The 19,123-nt window shown below is 39.6% G+C and overlaps 1 protein-coding gene across 2 annotated transcripts; it reads right to left on the minus strand.

The window, feature by feature from the left end:
* Positions 1–2,217: 2,217 nt before the first annotated feature.
* Positions 2,218–13,130, minus strand: shrprbck1r (sharpin and rbck1 related). 2 transcript variants are annotated; one of them, XR_004897015.1, is made up of 15 exons: positions 12,423–12,698; positions 11,088–11,262; positions 10,339–10,407; positions 9,843–9,984; positions 9,614–9,704; positions 9,038–9,359; positions 8,316–8,407; positions 7,986–8,156; positions 6,349–6,509; positions 6,080–6,191; positions 5,563–5,742; positions 4,547–4,645; positions 4,248–4,391; positions 3,323–3,602; positions 2,218–3,256 (listed from the first exon to the last, which is right to left on the minus strand). XR_004897015.1 is itself a non-coding variant. In XM_031282036.2 (14 exons), exons 1-14 carry the CDS (start codon positions 12,696–12,698, stop codon positions 3,522–3,524), a joined length of 2,115 nt encoding a protein of 704 aa, XP_031137896.2. In that variant the 5' UTR covers positions 12,699–13,130; the 3' UTR covers positions 2,218–3,521. The 2 variants fall into 2 exon arrangements, 1 of the variants encoding a protein (XP_031137896.2); XM_031282036.2 differs by having other exon boundaries at positions 2,218–3,602; positions 12,423–13,130.
* Between the last annotated feature and the right edge of the window lie 5,993 nt (positions 13,131–19,123).

Below are 19,123 nucleotides of genomic sequence, written 5' to 3' on the forward strand. Positions count from 1 at the left end.
CCCTTCTGCGAGGAGCCTGTGTATATATGCCGAGAACCGCACAGCTTTAACCTATCAGCTTACTAGAGGGGCTTTCCCACATTATATAAAGGTCCCTAACCCTCCCTAACGGGTCTGAATCACAAAGATTTCAGTAAGAAGAGGCTGCAGTTGTTTCTTTTAATCAAGGAACCCTTTCAGCAGTTTATTACCCGAAACATTTCAGAAAACTTTTCAAAATTGAAACGCTACAGTGCCTTTTGAGTCAATCCAATCTCTCGTTATCTCTAGGGTGACACTATACTTCCCATGCTAGCATGCTGTCCACGCGTGTATGGTGTCCACCACCCCCACTGTATACAGTCTATGCCCCCATTACCCATACATTACCCCGATGTCCACACATAGACTATACAGCGACACTGACACCTGTTGACGATTTACTGGTAGTACAGACTGACAATGAATAAAGTTGTCCTCTCATTTCACAATAAATGAGCACAGCAGTCTTTCAATGACCACATTGAGCCGCAGGGAAACATTTAGCTAAACATTTACACTTTCAATCAGGGAATCACTTTTATTTTTCAATAATCAGCATGTGACTTATAGTTTCAGTAGTTAACTACACAAAAAAATGGCAACAAAAAAGTAATTTAACTGCTTGAATCCCTCTGCAAATATGAATGTAAATTGGTCTACCAGCAAGCTAATGCAAACATGCAGTTCTCTCCTCCCCAACACTGTGTACAGAATATCTATAATCTACGTTTGTCAAAGGTATGTTCATTATATGGACACATATATGTAATATATAAAGAAAAAAATTGTGAACTGGATGATGTTCTATTTATAATAGAACAGACAAAAAAGGGCATCTAAAATATGCCAATATAGATTTTAATATATGTCTTTTTAATTGCCTTCTGACTAGAAATATTGAAAAAAAAGAGATGGACTTCATTCAGAAGTGATATGCTGAGAAGATTTTCCCATTTTTAGAAGTTGGTATAAAGTAATTATAAAAACAGCGGTTATGTTTTGTATAGAACTGAACTTGAGAATTAGAAGGGAATTGTCATGTATTTTATCATACTCGTTTTACAGGTTTTTACTCAACAGTAATATTCTACATAAAATGTATTTGCACAAATACATATACAGTACAAAACATAATGAAGGTCTTTTTCAAAATAATGTTATAATGCAACCCCCGGCCATACATGAGAAGTTAAACTGAGTTGTTGGGTTGGTGTTTTTTTATGTTAATCTATCTATCTATCTATCTATCTATCTATCTATTTCTGATGAAAAAAGCAAACGTGTGTCTTAAAAACAGGCTGTTTAAAGTCTATAATTTTGAATTCTTTACTACAGATATATAGGCAATAAAGGCATTATATCAACCGTACTCTTCTTTATTTATATTAGAGGTAAAACTTTTTAAGACTGTACTACCAGTACCAAAATTGCATCTCACCAAAAACTAGAACATGATTAATACCCACAGACTTGTGTGCAGTACATGTAAATAACACAGGGGGGCTGTCTAACCCAGACAGTTGGTGTATGATAAATAATAAAAAAAATCTGATGCCCCTTGTTCCAAAATATGTTTTCTTTTTTAGGGTTAGGGTCAGAAATATTCACCTAAATGCATTTGAAGTTGTGATCACTGCGTCACTATCACCATCAGCAGCAGCAGCAGCACATTTATAGTTTATGATATAGGCAGGAGCCTGACCTTTGGCTTTAAAAACAAGCAGTCAAATCTTGAAATCAATTCTAAAACTCACAGGTGGGTGTTTTGCCTGCTTGTACCAGAATAAAGCATGTTAGAATTGTCAAGTCTGGGGTCACATGGATGACCTTTTCTAGATCTGCGGATGAAAGGAATGGCCTGATTTTGGTTAAATGTGACAGTTGGACCTCACCACATTAGTCACCTGAACATCAAAAGACAATTCAGAGTCAAAAAGTACAGAACCACATAAGTAAAATAAAAGTTTGCAAGAAGAAGCAGCAAAAAAGAGACCTGAGAACAACTAAAGTCATTTCTGTGTGTTACTGCGAGGCCACCGCCTCGACCAGTCAATCTTGGTTGGTGGAAAAATAAAATCAATCCTTCTCTACACTGCCAGTAATCAAATTCTTATGGATAAAACTTTTTTTTTTTTGTTGGCTTAACATATCCACATAATTTAGTTGTATCTAAATAAAATAAAGAGCAAAGAAGTCTGTGAGGTTAAAGGGTATTTATTTAAGGCACAATCAGCAACACAGAGCTGATATTTTAACACAAGTAACAGTGAAGACCTAATAATTGCTTGTCAGTGCGGGACAGTAGTGTAGTCGAGGGCAGTCTGGGTAACAGAGAGTGCAGTTGGTGAGCCTACATGCTCTTATCCTGGTAAAGGGGATACAGGATACGTTGTTGATTTCCATTAATGTATTAGAATAACAAATTCATGCATAGATGAATTCCAAAAATATTTCCATGGTTACAAAGCTTTCACATATTAAAAAAGCTGTTAAGTAGCCTATGCTGGCTAACATCATCATATGCACCGTATCATATTTAAACAGGAATATGAGCTTATCGTCAAAATATATTCACATGTGCCTTCTCAGAAAGTATTCAAGTATTGCATCTAACATCTGACTATTAATCAATTCCCTCTGCTATTTATTGATGATGTCGTCATCATGTAACACACAGCTGGTCAGCAGTACCTCAGTGACCTCTGCACCGCTTGTCAAATACAGAAGCTTGTGAGACATTAACAGAATGCAAACAGCCTGCTTCTACTCAAGTCAGTCTCAAACAACACGAGACTCAGATTAACACTCAGACACATTTTAGACCTCTTTGGTAACAAAGGCGCACATGCAGTCAGGCTTTCACACGGACACAAAAATGATTACCATGTATAACTCCATACACTTGTTTGATCTATCTCAATGCAGAAAAATTGCATATAAAAGAACACAAAAAGTGTCATCATAAAACACCCTGCTACAGCTTTTGTGCACAATAATAAGGCCGCTTCAGTTTAATTTAATGCATCCTGGTATGTAACTACCAAAACAGAAAACACCACACCTGTATTGCTAGATGTACATTGCAATCATTGTGAAGTTAATACTCTTTCCCTGCATACCTGTAACCATACTTCTCATCATTACAGTCAGATGTGATAACTTCATTTATACTGTTATAACGCTGACTTCAAATCATACGGCCTGCATCTTAATGTTTGTGAGAGGCAGAGCTAAGCGCCGTATAATTTAAAACGTATAATTTATGTTATTCTTATGGCACTGAAAAGCCAAGGGAAACAAGTGATGGTTAGAAATTTGCTGAGAAAAAATTGAGAATGTCTTTCCAGTTATAACAAGCAAGATGCATTGTATGTAACAATCCTGCAGTTTCGACTTAAATCTTTTATTCACCTTAATCTTCTTTTTTTCTATTTTAGAGAATATTTTGTTTCCGTTTGACTCTTTCATTCCCTTCTACAAACTGACCACTCTTGAGATTCTCAGTGGCAGTTTTGGCATTTGGGATGGCATTTCTGATTGTTGACATTGCAGCGACATCCTCCGCTGGTGTCTCCAGGACCCTTGGAAAGGATCAGAATAAGAGTTATCAAACCTTTGACTTAGCTTGCAAATAAAACCTTCTTTTTTTAAACCACCATGCCCTGGCTGTATTTTGGCTTTTGAGAGATTAACAAAAGGTTTACGAATTATACTTCCATTCCATAGACTAGAGCTGGGCAATATATCGATATTATATCAATATTGTGATATGAGACTAGATATCGTCTTAGATTTTGGATATCGTAATATAGATTTTGGATATCGTAATATCGTAATATGGCATAAGTGTTGTCTTTTCCTGGTTTTAAAAGCTGCATTACAGTAAAGTGATGTCATTTTCTGAACTTACCAGACTGGTATAACTGTTCTATTATTTGTCTTTACCCACTTAGTCATTATATCCACATTACTGATGATTATTTATCAAAAATCTCATTGTGTAAATATTTTGTGAAAGCACCGATAGTCAACACTACAATATCGTTGCGGTATCGATAGAGGTATTTGGTCAAAAATATCGTGATATTTGATTTTCTCCATATCGCCCAGCCCTACCATAGACCATCAAAAGAATCACAGTTTACAAATCCTGAGGGTGTCGGAGATCAGTTAGCTACATTAGGAAATAAAATATGCCATTAGGAAAGGAAGGAAGGATTTCTTACCCTAGGTCCCCAGCGGGGTCCTCTGGTTACCCAGCAGATCTCAGTGTGACAGACAGTGCAGCGTAGCCAATCACAGCCATCCCTTTTCTGCACAATGATGCCACACTGGGGACAGTGCATTGCCTCGCCTGACTGCACAAGAGTCTGTTTGTGAGACAGAAAATGAGTTTCAGCTTCTGTTTGATCTGTAAGCACGTGGGACACAAAGGCCATCCATCTCTGGGTAACACAATTTAGATTCCCCTCTTTCCCTTTCACTGCATATGTACACATATACACAAGTGTATTACACAGCTTGCCTTGAGTAGATGTGTTGTCCTTCTAGCAGCAGAGTCATTTATAGCGCGGGCTGCAAGGTCATCCTGGTATTGCTTACAGTTCATTCCCTCATGGATAGACTGAGGAGAGAAGAAAAATAGAAACAGGGACAGAAAAAAATTTGATCATTTTCATGTGCATTTAACCTCAGTGAAAGTCTCAGATTCATAAAGACAGAAACATTGCTGTCTTTGAACAGCAGTTAGCTTGACGGGACGAGACCCGTTAAAAACATCTGCTCTCAAATGTGTAGTGTCACTTGCTTCTTTCAAAGGATTTGTTGTTATCAATTGGCTCTGACTAACTGATTGGTGCACGCTACAATCTCTCACCCCATTTGTACCGTGGTTGTGCGTTTATTGATATGTAAATTTAGTGCACATCTCATTTAGAGTGCTCATATTATGCTCATTTTCAGGTTGATAATTGTATTTAGAGGTTATATCAGAATAGGTTTACATGGTTTAATTTTCAAAAAACACCATATATTTGTTGTACTGCACATTGCTGCACCTCCTCTTTTCACCCTGTGTGTTGAGCTCTCTGTTTTAGCTACAGAGTGAGACATCTCACTTCTGTTCCATCTTTGTTTGGAGTCGCACATGCGCAGTGCCTAGGTCAGCACTACCAGCCAGTCAGAAGCAGAGTATGAGGGCGTGCCATGCTAGCAGCTAGGAGAGCATTATAACGTGTGTTACAAAGTGACGCACGTTTGTCTCTGAAGTAAAGGCTGGACTACAATAGAGCTGTTTGGAGCAGTTTGTGAACAGTGTTTTCTGTTGGAGATGGTAAGTCCCTACGGAGTGGACTTTGGCCTTTTTCACTTTGTAAACCTATTACATGCACAAAAAAGATATATAACAAAATAAAGTAAAGGGAAAAAGCCAAAAAGCATAATATGGGCACTTTAAGTACACCAAGACAATTTCCTAAAATCTACGGGAGTAAATAACCAAATACTGTATTACTTGTTTGTGTGTACTTATATATTTCATACCTTGCAAATCAGACAGTTGTGTTTCCTGCAGACGGGGCAGTGGAAGACATTGACTGTGTCCTCGTACACACACCAGCCAAGACAGTCTGGGGTGGCACAGTGGTAGCTGCCCTCACATCGAGACTCTGCCACTGACAGGCCTCTTTGCAGCCAGCGCTCATACTCCTCTGCTGGCACCAACTGTAAAGGAGAAATGGGATGGGAATCGTGGTTGGACCACAGTTTATTGTTTAACATTTAGCAGCTGGGGAAGTTGCCTAACTGTTGCTTCATATTAGCTGAAGCAGCTGAAGGCTGTCCACGCATGGGGAGAAAGGTCAAAGTCTGGGCTGAAAACATGTGTCGGAGCAGTAGCTCCGGCTTCTTGGCTGGAATTGACAGTGATGAAATGAGCTTTTCTGGCTACATTAAAACATAATTTACAGTAAGATGGATTTACATATTCTGATGCTTTAGGATGCTGATACTGCCTGCTAATGCTTGTGTATGAGAGCTGTGTTTGTTGTGTGTAACTCACAGCTCTGATCTCCCTCTCCTGCAGGGAGCAGGAACAGGAGTATGTGTCATCTCTGTAAGGACAGGCCACCTCTGGCTCCTCACTCAGCATGATGACTGAACGTAAGCACTCTCTGGACAGACATACGCACAAACATGCAAACTCAGACAGAAACAAGGATATTCAATCAGGGTGAAGAAACACTTCCTGAGCTAAAAACCTGCTTTCTTTCTCAAAACCCCTTTCTATTCAGTTTTTTTTATATATCCCCCCCACCTCCTGAATCTTACCTGCAGAAGCAGTGGAGACACTCCCTGAGTAGGACCCCCTCTCTAGGCTGCAGGTCCACGTAACAGATCCTACAGTCCACAGGCTCTGGGTTAGGCAGCAGGTCCTGTCCATCCATCATCACTAGCCGGGCAAAATTCTCCCTACGCTCCTCTTCCCTTGCCTAGTGGTGTTGTTGGGAGAGTTAAACCTATAGTCCTTAAACTATTTCCCTTTAGTTTTTATTATAGGGGCACAATAAGATTGGCAATGCATATAATTGAAGTATTGTTGGCTAGATTTACACAGTCACAGTACAGACATGCATACACGTATACACACACACATGGTAAACATTTTATTTTAATCTGTTTCACAGAGTATATACAATGAACAGTGCAAAATTAACAATCGGGCTAATACATTCAATTTAGTGGCAATCTCTGCTATTTAGATGTTCATTAAAAATCCACCCGATGCGGAAAGTCAACAGTGATCATGATTATCCGGCTGGATTGTCAATATAGGGAAAAGTCTTTCATAACCTTTTTACCTAGTTTGACCAATCTATATTGCCAGGAGGGTTACCACGAAGCGAGATTAGTGGGTTATAGTCAGATATCTTTGGGCTTTACTCAGGTTTTCCACTATCGCGAAGCTGGCTCACTTTTAACCCTGGTGGTAGATCACCATGGTAACCTATGCTGCATGGCTAACCTGCTCCGGCGCAGGTTAACTTCAGAGTATTAGATCAAAACCTGTACACAGCCTGACCACTGACCAGTCAGCTCACTGGAAATACGGAGTCATCGTTCCTACAGGATCCTGACAGGGACAGTAGTGAAGCCAGGTAACCCTAAGAGAGTCAGACTAAGTTGAGCTTGCTTCATGATACAAGCCCCAGGGCCAAAAAATATTACCCAGATTTTTTTTAAAAGTCTCAAATGTCAATATTGGCCTCTAAAGTCCAGTATCGGTCAGGTTCTATTTTTCACCAGAACAGAGTTGGCACGCAGCTAAAATGTGTAATCAACTGTTTTCATACAGTTTCTCTACTGTAGGATCTCATGAACATGGGATAACAGAACCATATGCTTTCAATTCAAGCACATAGATGTGTAGACATAGCTTTGTGCATGATCATTTCTTATGTGATCTAAAAGTGAGTGTCTGATGAGTGCAACAGAAATGATGCTACAAGTGTGATGGAAACATAAATAAACATGGAGTGTATGTGTGCCTGTGTGTGTTCAGTAGTCCTGGTCCAGGTTATACAGGAGTGAGTTGTTTTGAGCCTCAGCACTCCTCAGCACCTCTCTTCTCCCTTTCTCCTTCAAAAAAACAGAGACAGAAGAGAAGAGAGTCAACCTGAGAGGGCCTGCAAATTTGAATTAAAATGTCAACTTTGTATCAATTTCATACTTTCCTCATACTAATTAGTATTGTGTCCAATTTGGAGCCATGTGCTGCCTTGCACTCTTTGACCAAGGCTTGTTGTTGAACTCTTCTATGTAATTGTCACCAAATGGTATGTTTTACTCTGAGTATTTATGGGTAAAAGAAATTGTCGCTTCATACATACAGGTGTGTGATTGTATATGTAAGACTGTGGGTGTGTGGTATGCTCAGTGGTACAGGTATGAGTGTGAGTTTTACATACCTGCTGGTACTGTCTGATAGCCTCCTTCTCCTGCTGGATACGTCTGAGTTCCAGTGCATCAGGTCGGTATCCCCCCGGGATGACGTAGTTCTCAGGGCGGTTTGTACTGCAGATCTCACAGCCCGGCCGTGTTGGTTTATTAATGTAAGTGCAAGAAGGGCACGACCAACCCTAAAGAACAGAGTAGTGCGGTATAGAGTATGTTTTACCATGTGAGAAACAGCACTACATGCAACTTCTGTCTCATCCAATGATTTTTCTTCATATTTTATCAAAACATTGACCATTTTGAACACGACTAATTAAACCACCATAACTGCCATCTATTACCTGGGTGGAGGCTGTGTTGGGGCTTAGTGCTTCATTGAGTTGAGGCATCTCTAGGTTGATGAGATCTCTGATCTCATTGATGTTTCTTCTCTCTGAGCCACGTGAAACATTTAAGGAGAAAAAAGTATCTAATAAGCAACCAGTGACAATATGTGCACCCATTATTTTTATGAAGGATTTGTACAAATGTATGTACCCTTTGATACAGTATATCTGCTGTATACTGAATATTCCATTTATACAAGAGTTTTGAACAAGAGTTTATTACAAGGCTAAGGATATTTAAATCACAAACATTGGTCTATTTTACTTTTCCCATTACTGTCCACTGCTATATTCTTGTGGCATTGCTTATGTTTTGTGGTGGTTAAGACTAGAAAAGCACAATATAAATGTAGTTAATGAACCATCTGTAAAACTGAGTTTCTCCACAATTAATCCTGCAAAAGCACCACTTTAAATCTTGTGCTTACCAGAAATGTGCTCATAAGTTTCTTGGAAATGAGTAATTAAGCATGAATAAGCATAAAAAATGACTCATCAACTAAAGAAATCTTAGTCGACTAAGACCAAAACGACCGATTAGTCGACTAATCGACTAAGAGGTGGCAGCCCTACTAAATAAACAGGTCTAATCTCATGTGTGCTCAATGAAATTGAAAAGTTAAAGCAAATCTGATCTGATTCCTGTCACAAACTCATGTGCTCTTGCCCTCACTCACCAGTGTTGCTGCTGGTATGGAGTCTAGGAGGCAGGGTGGTGTAAGCCCTCCGGCCCAGAGATGAGGGGCCATTTGCAGAGGTAGCAGGGAGGGGAGGAATGGGGAGAGACAGAGATGGAGGACTAAGGAGGAGGGCACTCTCCTGGTCCTGCTGGAGGACTTGGTGGGTCAAACGAGCATGACGGGCTGACAGGAGGTACAAGAAGGCTGTGTCACTGTCCTGACGAACCCCATATGAGGCCAGAGAGCGCTGGTCGGTGCACAGACATTGGCCAATCACCCAGCGCTGCACCCGCGGGTGAAAGCCATACTCAAGAAACATCTGAGGTGGTAGAAAACCAGAGAAGGAGAGAAGAAAAATAAATAGTGAGATAGAAATGTAAACCTTTTAGATAAACTGATAGTGATTCTTTTTGTTTTTGTTTTTTGTGATCAACTTTTTTATTGGCACCTTCATACTGATAGTGATTCTTTAAGGAAAATGTGATTTGTAATTTTGGGCGACATCAATAAAATTGTCTTGAGAAAAGTTCTTTCAGGACACAACTGAAGAGGAGAAGCTTTCTTCAGACTAACCTGCTGTTTCAGTGCTGCGGTAGTCATATGTGGGTAGACTTTCACAGTGACACAACAGGACGAAGAACAATCCTCAACTGCAACAGCCAAGCTGTTAGATAAAATAAGACACAATCCATAATCCACATCATTTGTGTAAACTGGGAAATATAATCTACTTTCTATCACATCTTAAAACGACCATTAATCGTGTTTTTGAAAACATTATTAATAATGAGGATGCACCTACTTGATTTCACTGTCTTCATAGTCTCTGGCAGAGGGACAAATCTTGAGTGTGGCATTTTGTCGGGCGAGTGTGGCAGCAAAGACAGACGCAGACTGCATGTCACCTGCTTCTATGGCTCGGGTCAGCTCTATGCAGGCTTCCTCTACAGATGGACACACACACACACACACACACACACACACACACACACACACACACACACACACAGACAGACAGACAGACAGACAGACAGACAGACAGACAGACAGACAGACAGACAGACAGACAGACACACACACACACACACACACACACACACACACACACACACAGGTGAACATATGGGCAAGTGCAGAGGATGTTGCCATACCTCCAAACAGCCACTAGAGGGCTTAAATGATTAAATGAATGAATGAATAAAATGAGTGAAGGAATCACTGAATTAGTTAAATCACTTCTAAAATGAAAAGGATAAGATAATAATTTATATTGGAAGGAAGAAGTTCGGTATACACACCTGTCTGTTGCAAAGCCAAGGTGTTCTGACCATCCCGCGGGAGCTGTGGACCATCATCTTGAGGGGCTACTGCCAATGTGAAATGTTGAAAACCAGAAAGAAGCATTTAGATAAACAAATGAATAGAAAACACAAGAAAGAAACCAACAGCCAACTTTTTCTACTAAAGACCTTGCCTAATGTCTAATTGTTTCTGTCTGTAACAGCAGACTGAAATCTTTAACTGTTCGTCCACACAGGAAAGGAAACATTTGTCTTAACAGGGACACGTTTTAGTAGAACAGTCAGCAACATAGTAAATAGCAAGGTGAAGATTTCCTTCTGATCTTGGATGCTTATTTATCATGCTTTTTATCATTCAAATGCATTTGAGTAAGAAAACAAGGGCATATTATGTAAGTAAACACAGACCAATTCATTGAAATCCCCTCTGAAGTCAAAATATGAAGTTTGGTTTCAGTGGTTGAGATTGACTGTAGAGATGTTAACAGGGCAGTGAAAAGCTCTTTCGTTTAAATAAATAAATAAATAAGCAGCTTGATTCGTCAAGCTCAATTCGCATTAACTAAGTTCACTGTAGGGCAAATGAATTCCACCTTATCGCACACAACAGGGGTTTCCTAGAACATTGTACTGTGGGTTTAAAAAGGCTCATGGGATCCTGTTACAAAGTATCAAATACCTTTTCCCACCTTGATGTGGTTGTTATCTTAAAGAACATTACGTATTTAGCAAGAAGGGTGACTGACCTCTTTGTGCTTCCCTCAACGAGGACATCACCACTGTAGCCCACTCCCGGGCCTCCTGCTCACAGCGGAAGTTGAAGCTGATGCGGTCATGCGGAGGCGTCGCCAAACTCAGCTCGTGGCACTTTGGTGACTTCACCTCATAGTTTACCGTCCTCAAATCAAATTCAGCGATGGTCTGGAAAAAGAGGAAGAAAGCAAGAGATGAGTTAACACAAATTAGGAAAGCTAAATTAATCACTGGTTACGTTATGCCGATAGGCCAACTATGTGCGTCATGGCATGTGTGCACTTGGTATGGTGAAACGTAATTTTAACATTCTATTATACTGTAAACTTAAATACTGTATATTATAGGTGCACTGTTACGGTATGTAAGTATGAAAAGGATTGGGTACCTATACAGTGGGACTGAGTGTAACTGTAATAACACTTGTTAAAAAAATAAAGGCTCTGTATGTAAGTTACAGAAGCGACCAATATTCAAAGACTAGTTGATTTCAGACTTGCATTGTGTGAACCTTTCTTTGCATCTTTTGGTAAGACCAGGGTTTAGCTGTACCTTAGCATTCTCAGACTCCTCAAAGGGATGGCTGCTTGCTAACACAGTGGGCTAAACTCTTGTCCTCTCTGCTAGTGATTTCTAACCTAAGGCGCCAAAAACTAAATCTGAGGGGTCTCTATAGATGATTAATAGGATAAGGAAGAAAAAACAGTTATGCTACAACACAGTGTACAGTATATAGTATATTCTGTTTTATCTGTGTAATACTGGAACGGTTTACCTCTTCAGGCCTATAGAAAATACAGTCATTTACAACCTGTAACACTGCTTCGTATTACTGGGGTCCAAGCAGTGCTGAATTACCAACTGGGCAACTGCTCCATGGCCCCTGACATTCACAGGGACCAAAGGCTCCAGGTTCACAGTAGTAGTCTGGCAATGATTTTGAGGTTATTGCATGCTACTTTGATAAATTGTACCAAAACATTTTTATCCCGTCTTGAGGCCCTGACTAGTAGAAGGAAATGAATACCTTTATTGTTTCAGTTGTTATTATGCTAACATGTTGCATATTCCCAAATAAACGTGCTGAAACAAATTACCACTGGCCCTGGTGGTAAACGAGTAGCCTTTAGAAACCACTGCCCTAGGTGGTCCCTGTGAGTTAGTTTTATTTCACCTTATTTCCACACACCAAGTATGGAGTCATATCTAGCATAATTAGTCTTCCTCTGGACATATTTTTATTAAATTGGGGTATTCCCACTCAAACCACACACGTAGGCTATCACAACAAGTCCAACACTACTGCCGCCTTGCTGCCGTGAACTCACCACACTCCGTCCAGTCCCGAAGCTGTCCTGGAGCGACAGCCGGAATTCCCCGGATTTCCCCGGGTCCATACTGAGCTGCAGGCGGAGTGACTCATCACCTGCTCCGGGAAGACACAGCGGCCGAATACCAGAATGGCATACCGACACCCGAACCGACATGAGGACGGTTTGGCAGCCAAGTTGTGACTGCGAGGCCCCATAATGACTGGGGAGGGCGGCGGACTGGTCCGGTGGGTAGCCAGGGGTGTGAGTCCAACCGCCTGAACTCAGCGACATTCTGCCAAGAGACTCATGTAGAACAGACTCACGGAGTCCGGTGGTTTGTTTACTTCCTGTTGTTACCTACCCTTGGTTTGAGTATCCTTTCACGATATTTCTTACATTGTATCTCGTCGCTGGGTATTGTAATAGCCACACTAACAACAGGAAGGAAGCAAGCACGTCGAGTCTGTCAACTGTTTCGGGCGACTTCCAAAAAGTGCAACGTTAGCCAGCTGCTCCAGCTAGAGGTTTCACTTCTCTCTTCTTCCACTTTGCTATAGCGTCGTTTCAGGCAGAGTTAGTGTTTCTGTTTTTGCTGCGAAGCACTAACAGTATTCTTCTGAGTATCTGGTACCTTTCTAACATCAAGGTTATTGACAATAGTTTGACACTGGTAACGCTGAGTATGTTGTTGATCCGTATGCTTTTACTTCGTATGCGCATGCGTTGCTTGTAGGCTGACGTATCTGTTATAATATTCATGAAGGTTGTCTTTTTCTCCTCCTTTTTGAAATTTAACGGCAGCTGGCATCCTTAGTGGTGCATTACTGCCATCTGTCGGAGATACTTAACTCCTACAGTATTCGGTTTGTCAGATATTTCTTTTCGGCGAGCTGACACCCACTCTATGTCTTCCCCTTATCTCCTGGTCTCAGTGTTGTTGCCACGCTTTATTGATTGTCTTCTATAGCCTGCAATGCCTTTCCCCTCTGACTTACAGTACTGTGCAAAAGTTTTAGGCAGGTATGAAAAAATGCTGTAAACGAAGAATGCTTTCAAAAATGGAAGTGTTAATAGTTTATTTTCATCAATTAACAAAATGCAGTGAATGAACAGAAGAGAAATCTAAATCAAATCATATTGGTGTGACCACCGTTTGCATCAATTCTTCTAGGTACACTTGCACAAAGTTTTTGAAGGAACTCGGCAGGTAGGTTATTCCAAACATCTTGGAGAACTAACCACAGATCTTCTGTGGATGTAGGCTTCCTCAAATCCTTCTGTCTCTTCATGTTATCCCAGACAGACTCCATGATGCTGAGATCAGGGCTCTGTGGGGGCCATGCCATCACTTCCAGGACTTCTTGTTCTTCTTTACACTGAAGATAGTTCTTAATGACCTTGGCTGTATGTTTGAGGTTGTTGTCCTGCTGCAGAATAAATTTGGGGCCAATCATACGCCTCCCTGATGGTATTGCATAATAGATAAGTATCTGCCTGTATTTCTCAGCATTGAGGACACCATTAATCCTGACCAAATCTCCAACTCCATTTGCAGAAATGCAGTCTCAAACTTGCAAGGAACCTCCACCATGCTCACTGTTGCCTGCAGACACTCATTATTGTACCGCTCTACAGCCCTTCGGCGAACAACCTGCCTTCTGCTACAGCCAAATATTTCAAATTTTGTCCTATCATCATCAGTCCTACCATTTTTCTGCACCCCAGTTCCTATGTTTTCATGCATAGTTGAGTCGCTTGGCCTTGTTTCTATGTCGGAGGTATGGCTTTTTGGCTGCAACTCTTCCATGAAGACCACTTCTGGCCAGACTTCTCCAGACAGTAGATGGGTGTACCTGGGTCCCACTGGTTTTTGCCAGTTCTGAGCTGATGGCACTGTTGGACATCTTCCGATTTCGAAGGGAAATAAGCTTGATGTGTTTTTCATCTGCTGCACTAAGTTTCCTTGGTCGACCACTGCGTCTACGATCCTCAACGTTGCCCGTTTCTTTGTGCTTTTTCAAAAGAGCTTGAACAGCACATCTTGAAACACCAGTCTGCTTTGAAATATTTGTCTGGGAGAGACCTTGCTGATGCAGTATAACTACCTATATACTTTAATTGGTTGATCATACACCTGACTACAATCCTACAAAATCCCTGACTTTTTGCAAGTACCTATAAGAATTGATGCTGGTTTGAAGGCAAAGGGTAGTAACACCAAATATTGATGTGATTTAGATTTTTCTTTTGTTCGCTCACTTTGCATTTTGTAAATTGATAAAAATAAACAATCATTATTTATATTTTTGAAAGCATTCTTAGTTTACAGCATTTTTTCACACCTGCCTAAGATTTTTGCACAGTACTGTATATGTTTATGTTTTCTTTTTTTTAACAGCTTGTTCGGCTAGTTTTTTGCTCTATCATTACCCAGAATGCTCTTGAATGTTCCATCATTTCGAATAGTAAGTCCTGGCCATTACTAGCCTGACAAGCCAGACCCACATCAAATTAAATTTGCTGCCGCTAGGGTGCGTCTAGATTTCTAGGCTAGGACATTATTGGATTTAAGACTGAACTAGAACTTTGTTCAATCCATTCTAAACTCGTCATGAGCTAGGCTACATATATTTCAAGAATGCAATATTGGCTCCCCAGTCCAACCCTACAAGGCATCTCATTGCAGATGTTTTTTTTTATAGGCTACTTATCCACAATATTATATTTTGAAGGTGTTCCCTCCAAAATAAGTTCTCCCTCTTTTCCACAAAGGCCCATCATCAGCAAATAACGATCTTCCCATATATATTGATACATTTTCATGATGATACATTTTACATATGACGGATGACAGACTTTTTGTTAAAATTTAGATTTTAGACAAGTATGCCATGCGTTATCATTGCAGTGCAGTAGAAGCTATTTGTTATTATATGTATGTGTGTGTGCACATATTTTACCACAAAGGGGCAGCAAATCATCCCATATAAAACGTTATATGGCCTCCCCTCTCTTTTTCATAATTCAAATGAAAATATCAAATATGTCCCATAAACAATAAATGCTGCTTGTTAATGTGGCAGTAATTTTAATCCAGTAGTATTATACTTAAGGTATATATGTATACCTAAAATATATTTAGCTAAGTAACATTTTGAAACTCAAGACTTTTATTTTAACTTGTTTAACTCTAGTACCAATATTTAACCATCACAAAACAGAATGCTTTCTTTGCTGCGTTCAGTTATTTAATTAAGATAACATGCCTGATAAGGTTATTTACCACTAGAAATGACCATAACAACAAACATGTCCTTCTTCACAACAGCAGCTTAATGCACTATATTTACAGGACCTATGTGCAAGGTAAAATATTACTTTAATTTTGGATTACAAGGTCTCACACACTGTTTCATTTTTCACAGTTATCTGTGACACAAACCTATGATATATTAGGGTCATTCTATCATCATTAACAATCTTTAATATAGTGTAGGTCTTTTCACAAGCAGATCATTTGACATTCTATTCATTCCATTCAGGCGTCACCTGATATGCCATCAATGATTTTATAATGTTCCTACAGTGACATTTCAAATGGTCTTATGTGAAAAGGGCCAATGTTGTTCCGTGCACTTCATTCCTGCAGTGCAGTTATTATAAACATGTTGATGCATCATAAGATGGATGAAAGTACAATCCAGACCCACATGTCCCATGTCATGGCCACTGGGCTATGAATAAAATCCTAGACCAACAGGAACTGACCACTGGCTTCCCAATTGAAGTCTTTTTCCGAAAGAGGGTCAACCAAACAGGGTCAATGAAATGTCCCGGCCCACACACTCTGTGGGTCACGAATTACGAGGCAATTAACAAAATATACTGTAGCACGTAAAGGCAATGATTTAGACCACAAAGCTTGGCCGGTTCAAGCTGTTAATCATTCTGCAAGCGGGGTTTTCTCAATCAATACTGCATTCCTCAGAACCCTCATGTCCAACAATATCATGGAAATTTTTAATCATTATAGTTTTCATGAATGAATTCTATAAATGGAATATCCTTTCTCAGTTGCTCATATTGATACATAGGTCAGGATCCCTCAGAAATGTTATTCACAAAGTGTAATGAAGCGTGAAAGTGCCAGACGCCTCATGCTGTGACTCAACCGGTGGTCCTTTTCCCTACATTCACAAAAACACAGATAACACAGGCGAGATGAAGCCATTCAATCAGGTGCTGATGAGACTGTGATGTCATAGTGTTACATGTCAGACGCGGCATTATAATACAAAAGAACAAATCTTGAATGGGGAAAATGTGGAAAAAGTGAACCTAAGCGGTGTATTTTTGAATTAAATATGGGGATTTAGTGAGTTTAGAGCAGTGATGATTCAAGGGCCATATGCATAAAAATAGGTTTAGAATGACTCTAAATCTAAAATAAAACTCTATTATATCTATTCATAAACAAGACCACATTTTAACCACAAAGCAAGGACGACCAAACCTTTCACACCTGCCTGTGACTGGGCATCAAAAAGAGGCAACGAACCATTCACTGTGTTTTCAAATAAAGGCTCCCTATCATACATTTACATTAGCTTCATTAGTTGAGGATTCTTCCATGTTGTGGTGTTATTACACATCCGCAGGTAGTTTTCTTCTCATTATTGCAGCCATATACTCTCCCACAGGCAGGGCTTGTGTCTGCATCATACACCATCATGACAAAGTAATGGCTGCCCTAATGCATGGAGGAGAACCAAAGTGCTGCCCGAAGGTGTACGTGCACATACTCACATGGTAACACACATACACCCTTTTACATCACATGCTATGCAGGACGTTGATATCATCCTGATTTTCTTTAATACAGTTTTAGATGATTATATTGTACATGGGAAATGTTTATTTCAACGGGATTATAATGATTCTACCAGTTAAAATACCATGTAAGGAAACTGACATCAGAAAGTGATGTCAGAAGGGAATTCTTCAACATGTACAGTACAAATGTTCACATTTACACTATGCACATTGTTACTATTCTGATCAAAAGGCACATGTACCTAAAGCTGCAGCTATTTATTTTCATTATAGATTCATATGTTGATTATTTTCTCGATTTATCAATTTGTCAACAAAATGTCAGAAAACAGTGAAAAACAATCTGTGATGTCTTCAGACACGACTACTCCAAAACTCATATTCAATTTACTATCATATAAGAAAATGAAAAGCATTACATTTTCACATTTGAGAAGTTGGAACCAGCAAATGTTTGTCATTTTTGCATGAAAAAAAGATTTAAATGACTATTGCTTTACTGTCGATTGATCAATTGATTCATTGACAACTTTAGCTCTACATCTAGTTCAGAATCCATTGACTTGGCTTTGCAAATAAGCATGTATTCCTTCAATAAGTTACAAATGAAAATAATGAATTACAATATGCACATCTTAAAGGGGAACACCACCTAAATTAAGAATTCCAATATGTGATTTCCATGGGCGAAGAAAGTTCAATCAAATTGTGAACATGAGCTACTCTCTCTCAAAGCCAGCAACCAGAGAAGTATGTCTCAAACTTGTGATGTCATCAAGTATAAAGAATGGAGTTGCTCAACAGACAATGAATGCAGGACTGATATTATGACCCATAGAATGTTCTATGAAATTCCTGCGTTGAGAAAACGGGAATGAGGAACAATGTGATACACTCTCATCTCATTCATCTAAAATGCATGTTTGATGCATTCATATTTCAACAATTAATTAATTAACATTAGGTTGGAGACCTAATTTGCCTGTTGGGTCACAGACTGAAGAAATTACACCACCCAAACTAGCAGACTGGCGGTGAGATGTTGCTGTTCGTAACACTAGATTTGGTTTATCAAAGACGCTAGCAAAGCAATATAGTACAGAAAATAAGCACAGCAGAAACGTCAAATAAGTTGAACCACAGTGTTTAACTATATATATATATATATATATATATATATATATATATATACACGTTTACAGTTATGGCTAAAAATGACAACAGAAATAAACAAGTTTGCCGATTTCACATATCTCTGCAATTCAAATCAACTGCCATTTGTCTACTTGGAAGTGATTTTTGTGTTAGCGTGACTTCACAGTGATTCGGTCTATACTCAGAGCATTACCCTGGGAGCTCTCCGTAACATTTCTCAAGGTAACATTTATTGTCTATGGAGCAGTTCCACACTTTCGTTGTGGCACTCTCGTTTTTGGATTTGGAATATTTTTGGACCGTCTTAGACTAAATAGGTGTAGATCCCCTTGAAGGTTACATTTTGAGCAGCATTGTCACACAGTATCGTGACCTTTACAGGCCTTGAGGCAACTTTACACCTGAGAACATTTGACCTTTCACTTGTTATTTATCACTGTCACCTCTCAGCACATACTGGTGGCAAATGCGTGGCATACAGTAGAATGAATTCGCACACACCTATAGTATAGTTAAAGCTCCCACCCCTTCCTGAATCAGTTTGATTGAAATACTAGTATTATTCAAACTTAAGCTCTAATCTGGTATTTAACTATCAGACATTGTTTTTATATCTTAACAGAGTGACAGAGGCAGTGGGCTGCTTGCATTTATAATCTTTGGAGCGGATTATTATTAAGAAAGTTCCAAAAGCTTAGTTTCTGGTGACAAGACCGTCTGCTCAACAA

The sequence above is a fragment of the Sander lucioperca genome, chromosome 1 (genome assembly GCF_008315115.2).
Source record: "Sander lucioperca isolate FBNREF2018 chromosome 1, SLUC_FBN_1.2, whole genome shotgun sequence".
Classification (NCBI taxonomy): domain Eukaryota; kingdom Metazoa; phylum Chordata; class Actinopteri; order Perciformes; family Percidae; genus Sander; species Sander lucioperca.